At 49.6% G+C, this 16,089-nt stretch overlaps 1 protein-coding gene across 1 annotated transcript; it reads left to right on the forward strand.

The window, feature by feature from the left end:
- Positions 1 to 3,189: 3,189 nt before the first annotated feature.
- Positions 3,190 to 15,572, forward strand: LOC149430875 (rab proteins geranylgeranyltransferase component A 1-like). Its single transcript, XM_089665967.1, has 2 exons — positions 3,190 to 3,486; positions 15,209 to 15,572. Exons 1-2 carry the CDS (start codon positions 3,205 to 3,207, stop codon positions 15,389 to 15,391), a joined length of 465 nt encoding a protein of 154 aa, XP_089522093.1. The 5' UTR covers positions 3,190 to 3,204; the 3' UTR covers positions 15,392 to 15,572.
- Positions 15,573 to 16,089: the final 517 nt, after the last annotated feature.

Raw genomic sequence — 16,089 nt, forward strand, 5'->3', positions numbered from 1 at the left:
GCACCCCCCCCTTACCTTGTGTTGCTTCCAGGAAAAATATGGGAGCAGAGCTGGGGGGAGCAGAAAGTGCAGGGTCTGGAGGAGGAGCAAAGGAGGGCTGGAGTCAACTGCCAGAGTCTGCTGAATGCTAGACAAGGGGGTGCTGCAGCTGCACATAGAGGAGCAGGATCTATAGGAGATATCTGTCCTTCTCTCTGCTGCTGACTCTTGAGACCAAGGTGGGGAAGGGGGTCAGAGATGAGCCTCTCTGCGGTTGCATGGAGAAGCGCAGCATCTGGAGGAGGAGTTCTGTCCTCCTCTCTGCTGCCATATGCCAAGACAAGGTGGGGGTGGAGATGGGGGGTGCTGCAGCTGCACAGAGAGAAGCAAGATCTTTAGGCGGAGGTCTGTCCTCCTCTCTGCTGCCGACTCGAGAGACCAGGGTGGGGAAGGGGGTCAGAGATGAGCCTCCCTGCGGTTGCATGGAAAAGCGCAGCATCTGGAGGAGGAGTTCTGTCCTCCTCTCTGCTGCTGACTCTTGAGACCAGGGTGGGGAAGGGGGTCAGAGATGGGCCTCTCTGTGGTTGCTTGGAGAAGCGCACCAACTGGAGGAGGAGATCTGTCCTCTCTGCTGCCGACTCTTGAGACCAGGGTGGGGAAGGGGGTCAGAGATGGGCCTCTCTGTGGTTGCTTGGAGAAGCGCACCAACTGGAGGAGATCTGTCCTCTCTGCTGCCGACTCTTGAGACCAGGGTGGGGAAGGGGGTCAGAGATGGGCCTCTCTGTGGTTGCTTGGAGAAGCGCACCAACTGGAGGAGGAGATCTGTCCTCTCTGCTGCCGACTCTTGAGACCAGGGTGGGGATGTGGGTCAGAGATGAGCCTCTCTGAGGTTGCACTCTGAGAGTTCTGTCCTCCTCTCTGCTGCCATATGCCAAGACAAGGTGGGGGGCAGAGATGAGGGGGGCGCTGCAGCCACAGGAGAGGTGTGAGGGCCACATCCGATGTCCTGGAGGGCCAGATTTGGCCTGCGGGCCTTATGTTTGACGCATGTGGTCTAGGCTGTAGAGCCGCCTGATCACATTTACACGACTCATTATGTGCTGGCTGCATTCCCTCCCCCCCCCCCCCCCTCCAGGTGGTCCCTGTTCTCTTCGGGTCCAGGATTACCCACCCATCTACTGTAAATGTCTTTTGCGCAGGAATGTTAGGCCTTGATGAAGAGGGATTTGTGCGTAACCCCGAAAACGCGTTGGATGTTGAATCTTGACACATCCTTCGGTATGACAAATTAAAAAAATCCTTCTCTTGACTGACCCCCCCCCCCCGTGCTTTGCTCTCATCGTATCACTCCATACGGTATGGCATGGTGATCACATGACCCTTTGTCTTTTTTTTTAACCGCATGGCAAAATATAATGATAAATTTCTGCAAAATGTGATATTGTCCCCCCTGATGATGACACCCCCCCCCCCCCCACCAGGGTCTGCACTGCTCTGGGTTTGGATACGTAGTAATGGCGAGGTGGCGGGATCACTGCACAGCTTGTACACGGCGGCGAGTCCTCCATAACGCGCTCACCTCTCTTCTGGTTAGCGGAATCCATTATCCCTCTGCGACAGTCTCATCATGTTTATTACCGATCTGTGACATTTGTCTTAATGACATCCCTGACATTTCCACCCGACACGTCCCCTGCGCCCCTTATATCACCGCAGTAATAATCTCTCCGCCGTGCGTGCTGCGGGAAATAAATGTGTACATCCGTGTACCAGCGCTGTCACCGCGTGTACGCTTCCCGCATACTCCATACCAGCAATCACATTTACCTCAATGGATATTAGAGGGGAATTCAGTTTTATCTGCATTCTGTAAATTAGGAATGTGGAGGTCACCCCCCCCCCCCCCCCCCCGACATCGTTCATCAAAACCGGACTATGGCCTTGTGTTGCTGGAGTCCTGGATTCACTTCCCGCTGCAGGTCATAGGACATGGTTTCCTGCGTCTGTATGAGTGTCGCCCACCGCGGCACAGGCTGGTATATTGTATACAGCGCTATGGTATATGTCAGAGCTATATAATGTATAATAATCATTGTGTGTGACTGTGGGGGAGGGGACATTAGAGTGTAAGCTCTTCTGGTACAGAGACTGATGGGACTGTGGGGGAGGGGACATTAGAGTGTAAGCTCTTCTGGTACAGAGACTGATGGGACTGTGGGGGAGGGGACATTAGAGTGTAAGCTCCTCTGGTGCAGAGACTGATGTGACTGGTGGGGGAGGGGACATTAGAGTGTAAGCTCCTCTGGTGCAGAGACTGATGTGACTGTGAGGGAGGGGACATTAGAGTGTAAGCTCCTCTGGTGCAGAGACTGATGTGACTGTGGGGGAGGGGACATTAGAGTGTAAGCTCCTCTGGTGCAGAGACTGATGTGACTGTGGGGGAGGGGACATTAGAGTGTAAGCTCCTCTGGTACAGAGACAGATGGGACTGTGGGGGAGGGGACATTAGAGTGTAAGCTCCTCTGGTACAGAGACAGATGGGACTGTGGGGGAGGGGACATTAGAGTGTAAGCTCCTCTGGTACAGAGACAGATGGGACTGTGGGGGAGGGGACATTAGAGTGTAAGCTCCTCTGGTACAGAGACAGATGGGACTGTGGGGGAGGGGACATTAGAGTGTAAGCTCCTCTGGTACAGAGACAGATGGGACTGTGGGGGAGGGGACATTAGAGTGTAAGCTCCTCTGGTACAGAGACTGATGGGACTGTGGGGGAGGGGGCGCAGGAGTAAAGGGGTCACTGGAGGCGCAGGAGTAAAGAGGTCACAGGATGCACAGGAATATAGGGGGGTCACATAAATACAGAAGTGCAGGGTCGCAGGAGTCACAGGATGCACAGGAATATAGGGGGGGTCACAGGATCCACAGGAATACAGGGGTCACAGGTATGCAGAGGTAACGGGAGGCACAGGAGGTACAGATATGCCGGGTCACAGCAGGCATGGGACTGAGATTGTCCTGCACATTGTCCTTTTGTTTTTCGGTCAATTGACCATGTGGACCGCGCTTATGCTGATCAGACGCCGTTTTCCCGGAAACTGAATACGTCGTCATAACATTTTATACTGCGCTTCTTGACACGGCAAATAAATTGGCAACCTCAGTCACAGAGGCACCAGCTGAGCGGCACCAACAATTTTCCCTCTTTGAAGCTCAGTAAGCTCCGGCATGACTCCATGTTACTGGCAGCGCATGCAGTGGATCGGTATCTCCCCATGTGGCTTTATCTCCCACCAGAGTATATCTGGACTTTTGTTTTCATTAATGATGGTTCTTCTTGTGTCTCCAGATCCCGAGAGCGTGGAGAGGCCGCGGGTCCTCTGGATCTTGTACTTTAATATGAGAGACTCTTCTGCGGTAGAGCGCCAATCCTATGCCGGGCTCCCCTCTAATGTGTTTGTCTGCAGCGGGCCGGACCCCTCCTTCGGATATGACCACGCCGTCCAGCAGGTGAGTGGATTCAGAAATCATCTTCTTGCAGTTGACTTCTTCCTGAAGAGTTGTGATTATGGCCATGTTAATGCATGGGCACTGCCCATGGGCCCCAAGTGCATGGGGGCCCCATGATCTTGCATTACATCATTTTCTTTATCGTACATCACAGGACACAGAGCAGGCCATTATAATGACTATGTGGGTTATGTGCCACCTGTAGGTGAATGGACAAACAGGAAGTCCTCCTCCATATAAACCCCTCCTACACAGGAAGTCCTCCATATAACCCCTCCTACACAGGAAGTCCTCCTCCATATAGCCCCTCCGACACAGGAAGTCCTCCTCCATATAGCCCCTCCGACACAGGAAGTCCTCCTCCATATAGCCCCTCCGACACAGGAAGTCCTCCTCCATATAGCCCCTCCGACACAGGAAGTCCTCCTCCATATAGCCCCTCCGACACAGGAAGTCCTCCTCCATATAACCCCTCCGACACAGGAAGTCTTCCTCCATATAGCCCCTCCGACACAGGAAGTCCTCCTCCATATAGCCCCTCCGACACAGGAAGTCCTCCTCCTTATAGCCCCTCCGACACAGGAAGTCCTCCTCCTTATAGCCCCTCCGACACATGAAGTCTTCCATATAACCCCTCCGACACAGGAAGTCCTCCTCCATATAGCCCCTCCGACACAGGAAGTCCTCCATATAACTCCTCCTATACAGGAAGTCCTCCATATAACCCCTCCGACACAGGAAGTCCTCCTCCATATAGCCCCTCCTATACAGGAAGTCCTCCATATAACCCCTCTGACACAGGAAGTCCTCCATATAGCCCCTCTGACACAGGAAGTCCATTCCATATAACCCCTCCTACACAGGAAGTCCTTTCCATTTAACCCCTCCTACACAGGAAGTCCTCCTTAAAACCCCCTCCTACACAGGAAGTTCTCCATATAACCCCCTCCTACACAGGAAGTTCTCCATATAACCCCCTCCTACACAGGAAGTTCTCCATATAACTCCTCCTACACAGGAAGGTCTCCATATAACCCCTCCTACACAGGAAGTCCTCCATATAACCCCTCCTACACAGGAAGTCCTGCTCCATATAACCCCTCCTTCATTGAAAGTCCTCCTCCATATAACCCCTCCTACACTGAAAGTCCTCCTCCATATAACCCCTCCTACACTGAAAGTCCTCCTCCATATAACCCCTCCTACACTGAAAGTCCTCCTCCATATAACCCCTCCTACACTGAAAGTCCTCCTCCATATAACCCCTCCAACACTGAAAGTCCTCCTCCATATAACCTCTCCTACACTGAAAGTCCTCCTCCATATAACCCCTCCTACACTGAAAGTCCTCCTCCATATAACCCCTCCTACACTGAAAGTCCTCCTCCATATAACCCCTCCTACACTGAAAGTCCTCCTCCATATAACCCCTCCTACACTGAAAGTCCTCCTCCATTTAACCCCATGGCGCTTCTGGCAGGGTGCTTGGCAGTGGCCCCCATTTAAAAAAGGGGAACCAAGTCCCTGAAGGTCTTTAGTAGGACAAGGCCTGCCGTGATTGGTGAGGGCGCACATGGCGGGGATGCATGGGCATGTGCAGTAGGAAGAGGAAGTTGGCCATAAGGTTTACATAGGATGCTGCCTGCTACATGTGGGTGACCCTGGAGGGATGGGCGGGACACATGGCGGGTAATTCTAAAGGGAATGCCCCCTGGGAGGGTTGGCCAAGGGTTGTACATGCTTCCCCATTTTTTTCAGTGGACTGCATTAGAGAGTATTGCTTCGGTCTCACGCAGGTCTATGGCGTATGCTGTATTTTGATTAAATACGCTAGTGGAGGTGATGTCGTCCAGAAAGTGGCGTGCACAACCGCCAGGCAGGGCCGTGGATAAGGGGGTACCACCAGTCGTCCTGTACGGGGCCCAGGAAGCTGGGTGAATGTGGGCCGGGAGGGTGATCAGCACCCTGGGGGACAATTACTGGAACTGATCTCCTGTATGGCTCTTTCTGCAGCAGCTGAACGCTGGCTTCTTCTCTACATACAGGGGATTGGTTCCATTAATTGCCCCCCGCCAAACCCATGACCATACCTTCCCCGTGTGTGCCCGCAGTGCTGCCAGATTCCCTCCGGCAGCTGCAAACACACAATAGGATCCTTCAGGATGGAGAGTGGGGGAAAGGTCTGATTTAGTAGACCCTTCCTTTCCTAAATGAACACAATGAGTGACCAGAACCGATCACTCACTGTGTTCATTCATAACTGAAGCATAGTAAATTGGGGGGGGGGGGAGGGGCGCTCGCTCGATTCTCACACACACACACCTTTTTTCCTGTCCTGCATGCTCAGTTAAGAGTCTGGTATGGATTTTGGGGGGGAATCCCACACCATTTTTTTTTTTTTGTTTTAATTTTGGCGTGGGGGTTCCCCTCAAAATCCAAACCAGACTCGAAGGGCTTGGTATGGATGGAGAGGGGGACCCCACGCTGTTTTATTTTTTTTTTTTCATTGCCGGCGACTCTTTCTTTTACATTCAGCTGTCAGTGGGGAATCCCGCTGACAGCTGAAACATTAACGCATGTTTTTTACTACTGAAATACCTCATGACTGGATAAAATACTCATGCGGTATTTTAGTAGCGTTTTTTTTTTTTAGTGAATTCAAACGTTTTTTTTTAAATGCTATGTGGTAAGATACCGCTTAGTGAATTGCGCCCAAAATCATTATTGCATCATTGGTGGCTAGGTTTTGGGAGTAAAAATGTTAAAATCTGCCCATTTTGAGCTACAAAAGTAAGTCACATTTCTAGGATGTTCCGCTTGAAAAACGCTCCAAAAACGCTTGTCATTTTTCAAGCTTTTTTGAGGCGAACCAGTGTGAAAGCAGCCTTAGAGGGGCTGAGCCGGTTCCTAAAGATTCGTTCGTTTTGGATGGAGTCGCTCTGATCAGCAGTCGCATCTTTACAAGAGGGAGACTTTCTAGCCTCCATAGTCCTCAAGGACACATACCTGCCTGTGCCAATATTTCCAGCTCATCAAAAGTTTCTGCGATTTGCGTTAGAAACTCAACATTTTCAGTTCGTGGCGCTACCTTTGGGCTAGGCACAGCACATCGAGTGTTTACAAAGATACTGGCTCCAGTTCTGGGGCTGCTCAGAACTCGGGGGAATAGCGATTTTGGGCTGCCTGGACGATCTACTGATCAGGGGTCAGTTTGGTTCAAGCCTTGAGAAAAAATGTGGTTCTTGCGATTCATAATCTGGAAAGCTTGGGCTGGGTCCTCGACTTCGAGAACTTGGCTCTGGAGCCAGTACAGAGTCTGGAGTATTTGGGATTGGTTCTAGACACTGTTCAGGTGTTTCTGCCTCCAGGAAAGGGCCACGCCCTGACAGATCAGGTTTGGAGTTTGAGGAGCAGGAATTATGCAGGCCATAGACGGGTCAAAAATCGGCCGATTTTTCGGCCGAAAATAAAATCGGCCGATTTTCGGATCGTTAGTGGGCGATTTGGTCGGCCGTTTTTCGGTATTCGGAAAAAAATCGGCCGATTTTGCCGATCGGCCGATTTTCGCGGCAATTAGTGGGCAAATCGGCCGATTTTTTTACCGATAAAAAATCTGCGCATGAGCAGTGACCTGCAAGAGGAAGACAAAAACAAGAAAAAGAGGAAGAGGATGAAGAAGAAGAAGAGGAAGAAGAGGATGAGGATGAAGAAGAGGATGAGGATGAAGAAGAAGAGGATGAGGATGAAGAAGAAGAGGATGAGGATGAAGAAGAAGAGGATGAGGATGAAGAAGAGGATGAAGAAGAAGAAGAGGATGAAGAAGAAGAAGAAGAGGATGAAGAAGAAGAAGAAGAGGATGAGGATGAAGAAGAAGAAGAGGATGAGGATGAAGAAGGAGGAGGATGAGGATGATGATGAAGAAGAAGATGAGGAAGAAGAAGGAGGAGGAGGATGATGATGAAGAAGAAGAGGATGAGGAAGAAGAAGAAGGAGGAGGAGGATGATGAAGAAGAAGAGGATGAAGAAGAAGAGGATGAAGAAGAAGAGGATGAAGAAGAAGAGGATGAGTATGAAGAAGAAGAGGATGGGGATGAAGGAGAGGATGAGGATGAAGAAGAAGAGGATGAGGATGAAGAAGAAGAGGATGAGGATGAAGAAGAAGAATAATAATAATAAGAAGAAGTAGGATGAAAATAAGAAGAATTCCAGTCCAGCAAAAAGTGTCTCTGCAGAGAGCTCCGCTATTTCTGACAGTTCTCTGACAGTTCTTTGACATTTACAGCGGTTGAAACATTGTATCTATTTGTTTCCGAATAAAAACATCTGTATCCTAAATGGAAACAAATAGATACATTGTTTCAACCGCTGTAAATGTGAAGGAACTGTCAGAGAACTGTCAAATAGCGGAGCTCTCTGCAGGGACACTTTTTGCCGGCTGTAGAAGGGATGAAAATCGGCCGATTTTTTTTTACCATTGATGGTAACGTCGGCCACTTGAACGACCGAATTTTCGTTTTTTAAAAGAAAAATCTGCCGTTTTTCTCCCCATCTATGGCCTGCATTAGTCTCTGCATGAGGTCAATGAGGAAGATGGCGTCCTCATTCGAGGCAGTGCCCTATGCGCAGTTCCATTCGAAGGCCTTTGCAGAGGGATATTCTGTCAGCATGGAACAAAAAGATTCCAGCACTGGATTACCGCATGTTTTTGTCCCTCCCCCCCGGATGCTGCAAAGCTTGAATCGGTGGTTGGAAGTTCGGAAATTGGAAAAGGGAAGATCTTTTCCATCAGTGATTTGGAAGCTGGTAACTGATGCCATCTTCTCGGGTTGGGGGGCTGTTCTAGAAGGGACCACAGTCCAGGGGATGTGGTCACCGCAGGTGACAATCCTTTCCATCAATATCCTGGAGCTTCGAGCGGTGCAGCTTTCCCTAAGATATTGGACGACTAGTGTTAGGGATCCGGGTATGACCAGAAATGCGTGGGAACACAGGCGTAGTCAGGGCTGGAGAGGTGGAATGGTCAGGCGGGCCGTAAGGTACTGTCAGGCACCGCCCGGCGGGATCTCTAGTACCCACAGAACAGGATTCCCCAGGGCGCGGAGTCTAAGCCCCAGTCTGCCTTTTCACCAGAGCCCCTGATGGTGGGGATGGACTTGGCGCAGGACTGAGACCAGGTCGTGGCCCCTGAGTGCACCCAACTGTGGTAGAAGGGTCCGCCGAGGGTATGTACCAGGGGAAAGCCTGATGTGAAGGGGCTGGCAGGTTTGCACAGTAGTGACTGGATCCGTGCGGGATGGATGGATCGTCTGGGTAGTGTCAGGCGTAGTCAGGCAGGCCAGGTCAGCAACGTGCGGGCAGTGAGGTACCGGAGGAGCAGGCAGAGAATAGTCAGGGTCACAAGCCGGGTTCAATAACTCATGGACAGCGCGGTACAGAGGATCAGGCAGAAGGATGGTCAGGCAAGCCAGGGGTTCAACAGGAGACGGTCAGCAGAGGTCAGGATCAAAGCAGGGTCAGCAACTAGGCAGGAACACAGGATACCAGGTACAGGGGCTCATGGGAAACATAGACCAAGGCCATTCCTTAAATACACCTCCTGCAATCAGCCCCAGGTGTTGGCTGATTGCAGGAGTGAGCTTCTGGCTGTTGAGCACCCGCTGGTCAGCCCTGGTACTGCAGCCCACATGGCAGGTGAGTCCCACCACCAGTGCTGAGTCCATTCCTGACAACTAGGCTTCATGGTTGGCCAGTCAGGGTCCAATCTGACAACAGTATGGCAGTGGCATACATCAACCACCAAGAGCCGGAGGGCTCAGGAGGAGGTAGATCACATTCTGGCTTGGGCATAAGGGCATGCTCCAGTTCTGTCAGCAGTATTCATTGCAGGGATAGAGAATTGGCAGGCGTGCTACCTCAGTCGTCGGCGATTGTTTTCGGGGGAATGGGCTCTGCATCCCGAGGTGTTCTCGGCAATCTGCCAGCGTTTGGGGGTACCCGGACGTAGATCTATTGGCATCCAGTTTCAACAGCAAGGTGGACAGGTTTGTGTCCAGGATGCAGGACCCTCGTGCGATGGAGGTAGATACCTTGGTGATACCGTGGGATCGGTTTTCCCTAATATACGCTTTTCCACCGATTCAGCTACACCCGCGGCTATTATGCAGGATTCAAGTCAAGGTGATTCCGGTGATATTAGTGGCACCAGCCTGGCCCAGGAGGTGTTGGTAGGCAGGCATTGTCAGGATAGCAGTCGGTGATCCATGGCCTCTGCCAGGTTGGTCAGATCTCCTGTCGCAGGGACCTATATTGCACCCAGCTTTACGGTCACTACATTTGATGGCATGGCTGTTGAGACCCAAATCTTGAAAGATAGGGAAGGGTCAGACTTGGTTGTCCACACAATGTTGAAGCTGGTTTCTAGAAACATTTATTAAAAAACGTGGAAGATACAGTTGTGTTGAAAATACTAGCCGTCAGACATCACTAACCGGATCAATCACTGTTTTTGGTGGAAATGATATTTCTACATGGCAAATAATTTCCTAGCAGGTGTAGTAGAGTCATAGAAATCCAACAGACCCGACAGTCATGACATGCATGCTGCTGATTCTCTGTCATTGAATCACTCATTGAAAGGGGCGTGTTCACAATAATAGCCGTGTGGAGTTCTATTAGTGACGTCATTCATTCTTTGATAAACAGGTGGCAATGATTGCCCTTATTTAAGGAAGGAAGGCAGCAAATGTTGGACATGCTGGTTACAGTGCATTTCTCTCTGAAATTCTGAGGAAAATGGGTGGTTCCAGACATTGTTCAGAAGAACAGCGTACCTTGATTAAAAAGTTGATTGGAGGGGAAAACATATAAAGAAGTGCAGAAAATGATCGGCTGCTCAGCTAAAATGATCGCAAATGCTTTAAAATGGCAACAAAACCTGAAAGACGTGGAAGAAAGCGAAAAACTACCATTGGAATGGATAGAAGAATAGCCAAAATGGGGCGGGCTCAGCCAACAATCAGCTCCAGGAAGATGAAAGAAGGTGTGACGTTCCCTGTGAGGACTCAGCCAACAATCAGCTCCAGGAAGATGAAAGAAGGTGTGACGTTCCCTGTGAGGACTGTTACAATTAGAAGACGCCTATGTGAAGCCAAGCTATCTGCAAGAAGTCCCCGCAAAGTCCCACTGTTGGGAAAAAGACGTGTGCTGAAGAGGTTACAATCTGCCAAAGAGCACATTGACCGGCCTAAAGAGAAATGGCGCAACATTTTGTGGACTGATGGAAGTAGGATTGTTCTTTTTGGGTCTAGTGGGCGGAGACAGTTTGTCAGACGACCCCCAAACACTGAATTCAAGCCACAGTACACTGTGAAGACCGTGAAGCATGGTGGTGCAAGCATCATGATATGGGGATGTTTCTCATACTACGTTGTTGGGCCTATTTATCGCATACCAGGGATCATGGATCAGTTTGAATCCATCAGAATACTTGAAGAGGTCATGCTGCCTTATGCTGAAGAGTAAATGCCCTTGAAATGGGTGTTCCAACAAGACAACGACCCCAAACACACCAGTAAACGGGCAACATCTTGGTTCCAGACCAACAAGATGGACGTTATGGAGTGGCCAGCCCAATCCCCGGATCTTCATCCAATAGACAACTTGTGGGGTGACATCAAAAATGCCGTTTCTGAGGCAAAACCAAGAAATAGAGAAGAACTGTGGAATGTGGTCCAATCATCCTGGGCTGGAATACCTGATCACAGGGGCCAGAAGTTGGGGGACTCCATGCAACACAGATGTACAGCAGTTCTCAGAAACAGTGCGACTACAACCAAATATTCATGAAGTCATTCAAAGGAAAGCAAAATCTTCAAACATTTCTCAGTTTATATAGTGAATGTTGGAGTTTGTAAAGAAGAATACAAACACGGCCATTTTTTTTAACCGTCTAATATTCACTTTTCCTCCATTTTTTTTAGAGGAACAACACAAATTTGATGTATTTTTCTTCATGTTGTGATTTGGAATAGAATGTGTCGTGTTCCCAATGCATTTGTGTGGATGGAAATAAAAGTATTAGAAGGATTTTCAGCTTTATTCACTTTTTTTTAACACACTGATATTATTTTCAACACAACTGTATATTTTTCTTGGTGTGAGGGTCGAAATTGGCACCCCCAGAATTATTTGTTTAGAAGAATTTTGTCTTTTCTCCAATCAGGAGTAGAAAAAAAGTTGGCTGTTGCTACTCTTGTCCTTGAGACTTGAACTTGGTCTTGGCAGTTTTGCAGAAACCACCATCTGAACCTATCAGGGAGATTCCATTAGTTCTGCTAACTCGAAAGGTTCTGTTTTTGGTGGCAATTACCTCTGCAAGAAGGGCATCGAAGTTGGCAGCTTTCTTGCAGGGAACCATTTTTGGTTTTACATCAGGATTGTTCTGCCTTCATTCTGTCCGAGGCCGTAGTCGGCCAAAGAAAGATCTTTGCCTTCCCTAGATGTGGTTCGGGCGATAAGGGTCTTTTTGATGATGAGCGCCTAGATTAGAAAGGCTGTTTCCTTGGTTGTTTTACTGGAAGGACCCAGGAGAGGATCGGCGGCACCAAATCAATGATTTCTAAGTGGATTCGTCAGTTAACTATTCAAGCCTAAGGTTTGAAGAGCAAGGTCCCACCTGTTTGGGTGAAAGCACACTCTACCAGGAATGTGAGGGCATCTCTGGCTATCCACCACCAGGCGTCAGTTGCTCAGCTTGGCAAGGCTGCTACATGGTCTTCGGTTCATACATTCACAAGGTTTTACCAGGTGGAGGTCAGAGCCACGGAGGATTCTGCTTTTGGCCGAAGTGTTTTACAAACAGCTGAATAGCTCCTTTTGGGGTGTTGATGGTGGTCACCCACCCCTCAAGGTTATTGCTTTGGGACATCCCACATAGTCATTATTATGGCCTGTTCTGTGATGTACAATAAAGAAAATTGGATTTTTTTTATACATACCTACCTGTAAAATCCATTTCTTGGTGCACATCACGGGACGCAGAGGTCCCCACCCCCAATCTGGATTCTCTTTGCTTGCTCCAAAAACTGAGTACTTCCTGTGTAGGAGGGGTTATATGGGGGAGGACTTCCTGTTTTGACTGGTTGGCCAGTATCCATTCACCTAGAGGTGGCACATAACCCACATAGTCATTATTATGGCCTGCTCTGTGACCCGTGATGTACTCCAAGAAATGGATTTCACAGGTAGGTATGTAGAAAAAATTAGATTTTTTTCCAAATGTCCCGGATTTGCTGGGACAGGCACGCTTTTTACTCAGCTGTCTTGGGATGGCCATGTCCCAGGCAGCGTCCCAGAACCTGTACTGTGCCCTCCTCATCCTGTAATATGCCCTCCTGATACCCCCCTCCCTGTACTGAGCCCTTCTGCCTTCCCTCTGTACCGTGCCCTCCTCATCCTGTAATATGCCCTCCTGATACCCCCCTCCCTGTACTGAGCCCTTCTGCCTTCCCTCTGTACCGTGCCCTCCTCATCCTGTAATATGCCCTCCTGATACCCCCCTCCCTGTACTGAGCCCTTCTGCCTTCCCTCTGTACCGTGCCCTCCTCATCCTGTAATATGCCCTCCTGATACCCCCCTCCCTGTACTGAGCCCTTCTGCCTTCCCTCTGTACCGTGCCCTCCTCATCCTGTAATATGCCCTCCTGATACCCCCTTCCCTGTACTGAGCCCTTTGTATTAATTAGTCTTTGATTTATGGCATGTTTTCTTATTATTTAGAATTGATTTTATTGAAAGTACTAATAAATATACACTATATTGGTCCGCCGGCCTTTCCCCGCACATGACCTTTAATGCCCCCCCAGTCTTAGTCCGTAGGGTTCAATATTGAGTTGGCCCCGCCCTTTCCCCGCACATGACCTTTAATGCCCCACCAGTCTTAGTCCGTAGGGTTCAATATTGAGTTGGCCCCGCACATGACCTTTAATGCCCCCCCAGTCTTAGTACGTAGGGTTCAATATTGAGTTGGCCCCGCCCTTTCCACACACATGACCTTTAATGGCCCCCCAGTCTTAGTCCGTAGGGTTCAATATTGAGTTGGCCCCGCCCTTTCCACACACATGACCTTTAATGGCCCCCCAGTCTTAGTCCGTAGGGTTCAATATTGAGTTGGCCCCGCCCTTTCCACACACACGACCTTTAATGGCCCCCCAGTCTTAGTCCGTAGGGTTCAATATTGAGTTGGCCCCGCCCTTTCCACACACATGACCTTTAATGGCCCCCCAGTCTTAGTCCGTAGGGTTCAATATTGAGTTGGCCCCGCCCTTTCCACACACATGACCTTTAATGGCCCCCCAGTCTTAGTCCGTAGGGTTCAATATTGAGTTGGCCCCGCCCTTTGCAGCTATAACAGCTTCAACTCTTCTGGGAAGGCCGACCACAAGGTTTAGGAGGGTGTCTATGGGAAGGTTGGACCATTCTTCCAGAAGCACATTTGTCAGGTCAGGCACTGATGTCGGGGGAGGAGGCCTGGCTCGCAGTCTCCGCTCTAATTCATCCCAAAGGTGTTCTATGGGGTTGAGGTCAGGACTCTGTGCAGGACAGTCAAGTTCCTCCACCCCAAACTGGCTCCTCCTTGTCTTTATGGACCTTGCTTTGTGCACTGGTGGGCAGTCATGTTGGAACAGGAAGGGGCCGTCCCCAAACTCTTCCCACAAAGTTGGGAGCATGAAATTGTCCAACATGTTGCCTTAAGAGTTCCCTTCACTGGAACTAGGGGGCCAAGCCCAACCCCTGAGGAACAACCCCACGCCATAATCCCCCCCTCCACCAAACTTTACACTTGGCACAATGCAGTCAGGCAAGTACCGTTCTCCTGGCAACCGCCAAACCCAGACATGTCCATCGGATTGCCAGACAGAGAAGCGTGATTGGTCACTCCAGAGAACGCGCCTCCTCTGCTCTAGAGTCCAGTGGCGGCGTGCTTTACACCACGGTATCTGACGCTTTGCATTGCACTTGATGATGGAAGGCTTGGATGCAGCTGCTCGGCCATGGAAACCCATTCCATGAAGCTCTCTACGCACTGTTGTTGGGCTCATCTGAAGGCCACACCAAGTTTGGAGACCTTTAGCTATTGACTCTAGGGCTGGATAAAAGAAAGCAAAGGGTCGATTCCGGCCTCAGGGTCCCAGTTTGGAGACCACTGCTGTAGGACCTCTGCTTAAAAAAAAAATACCACGTTTGGGTAGTTTTCTAGCAAAAAAGAATTATAGATTTTTATATGTATATGAGAAGAGTCAGAATTGGCCCAATGGTCATGTGGTTAAAGTTTGACATGTTTGGTATCGGTTTACTTGACACGCCCTCATCCTTTATATTTTGCCCCAAAAATTGAGTGTTATATTTGTGTGTGCTAAAATTATTTTGGGCGACAGTGAGGCAGAAGGACGGGGCATACCGCACACGTCCTCTGTAGTTTTTTAGGACGTGTGTAGTACGCCCGGTGTCCACAAATTCTTGCAACCACCAAAACCGCAAAATATCGGTTTAGGAAGGAACGACTGTTGAAGCTCTCCTTGTATATGACGATCGTTGCCGATAAAGTTATCGTTTTTTCGTTATTCCCCTACGCATCCTTTAATGTTTTTTTGTTTTACAATTGTAATATTTTTGTCCGCTTGTTGCCTGTTTACTTTGGGTGGGGCGTGTTTTTGTGTTTTCAGGCGGAGAAGATTTTCACTGCAATGTATCCATCAGAAGAGTTCTGTCCTCCGGCGCCAAACCCGGAAGATATCATTTACGACGGCGAGGGGGCTCAGCCAGACGCGTCAGAAACTAAAGTGGCCGAGGAATCCAAAGACGAGACGCCGAATGAAAACGTATCCGAGGAACAAAAAACGGAATGACTTTACCGCCACTGGATGCAAAGCATCTCGCAGCTCGGCGGGCTTCTGATCCTCCGCATATCCGACCAATCCAAGCGTCACCAGATGTGTCACCGCGCAACGCCGTCTGTTTACCTGCAATGTGTCTCCAATTATTCTCCTGTGTATATGGCTGCAATAAATATGTTTTCATATCATTAAATCTGACTCGCTGTATTCATGAAATTACTGCTGGGATTAAGAGAGGGAAACGGGAGGAAGGAGGTCCTGATTCCTCTATATAGATCTATCACTAGAGGGGTCACTGGCAGGAGGAAGGAGGTCCTGATTCCTCTATATAGATCCTATCACTAGAGGGGTCACCGGCAGGAGGAAGGAGGTCCTGATTCCTCTATATAGATCTATCACTAGAGGGGTCACTGGCAGGAGGAAGGAGGTCCTGATTCCTCTATATAGATCTTTATATCACTAGAGGGGTCACCGGCAGGAGGAAGGAGGTCCTGATTCCTCTATATAGATCTATCACTAGAGGGGTCACCGGCAGGAGGAAGGAGGTCCTGATTCCTCTATATAGATCTTTATATCACTAGAGGGGTCACCGGCAGGAGGAAGGAGGTCCCGATTCCTCTATATAGATCCTATCACTAGAGGGGTCACCGGCAGGAGGAAGGAGGTCCTGATTCCTCTATACAGATCCTATCACTAGAGGGGTCACCGGC

This window comes from Staurois parvus, unplaced genomic scaffold, assembly GCF_062004578.1.
Source record: "Staurois parvus isolate SC_StPar_1 unplaced genomic scaffold, SC_StPar_1.0 ptg002439l, whole genome shotgun sequence".
Lineage (NCBI taxonomy): Eukaryota > Metazoa > Chordata > Amphibia > Anura > Ranidae > Staurois > Staurois parvus.

Bases quoted from the DNA above. Each gene is read 5' to 3' on its own strand.
- LOC149430875 (XM_089665967.1), top strand. From the start codon at position 3,205: ATGACTCCATGTTACTGGCAGCGCATGCAGTGGATCGGTATCTCCCCA. The intron at 3,487-15,208 runs GTGAGTGGATTC...TTGTGTTTTCAG, and splicing joins ATGACCACGCCGTCCAGCAG to GCGGAGAAGATTTTCACTGC.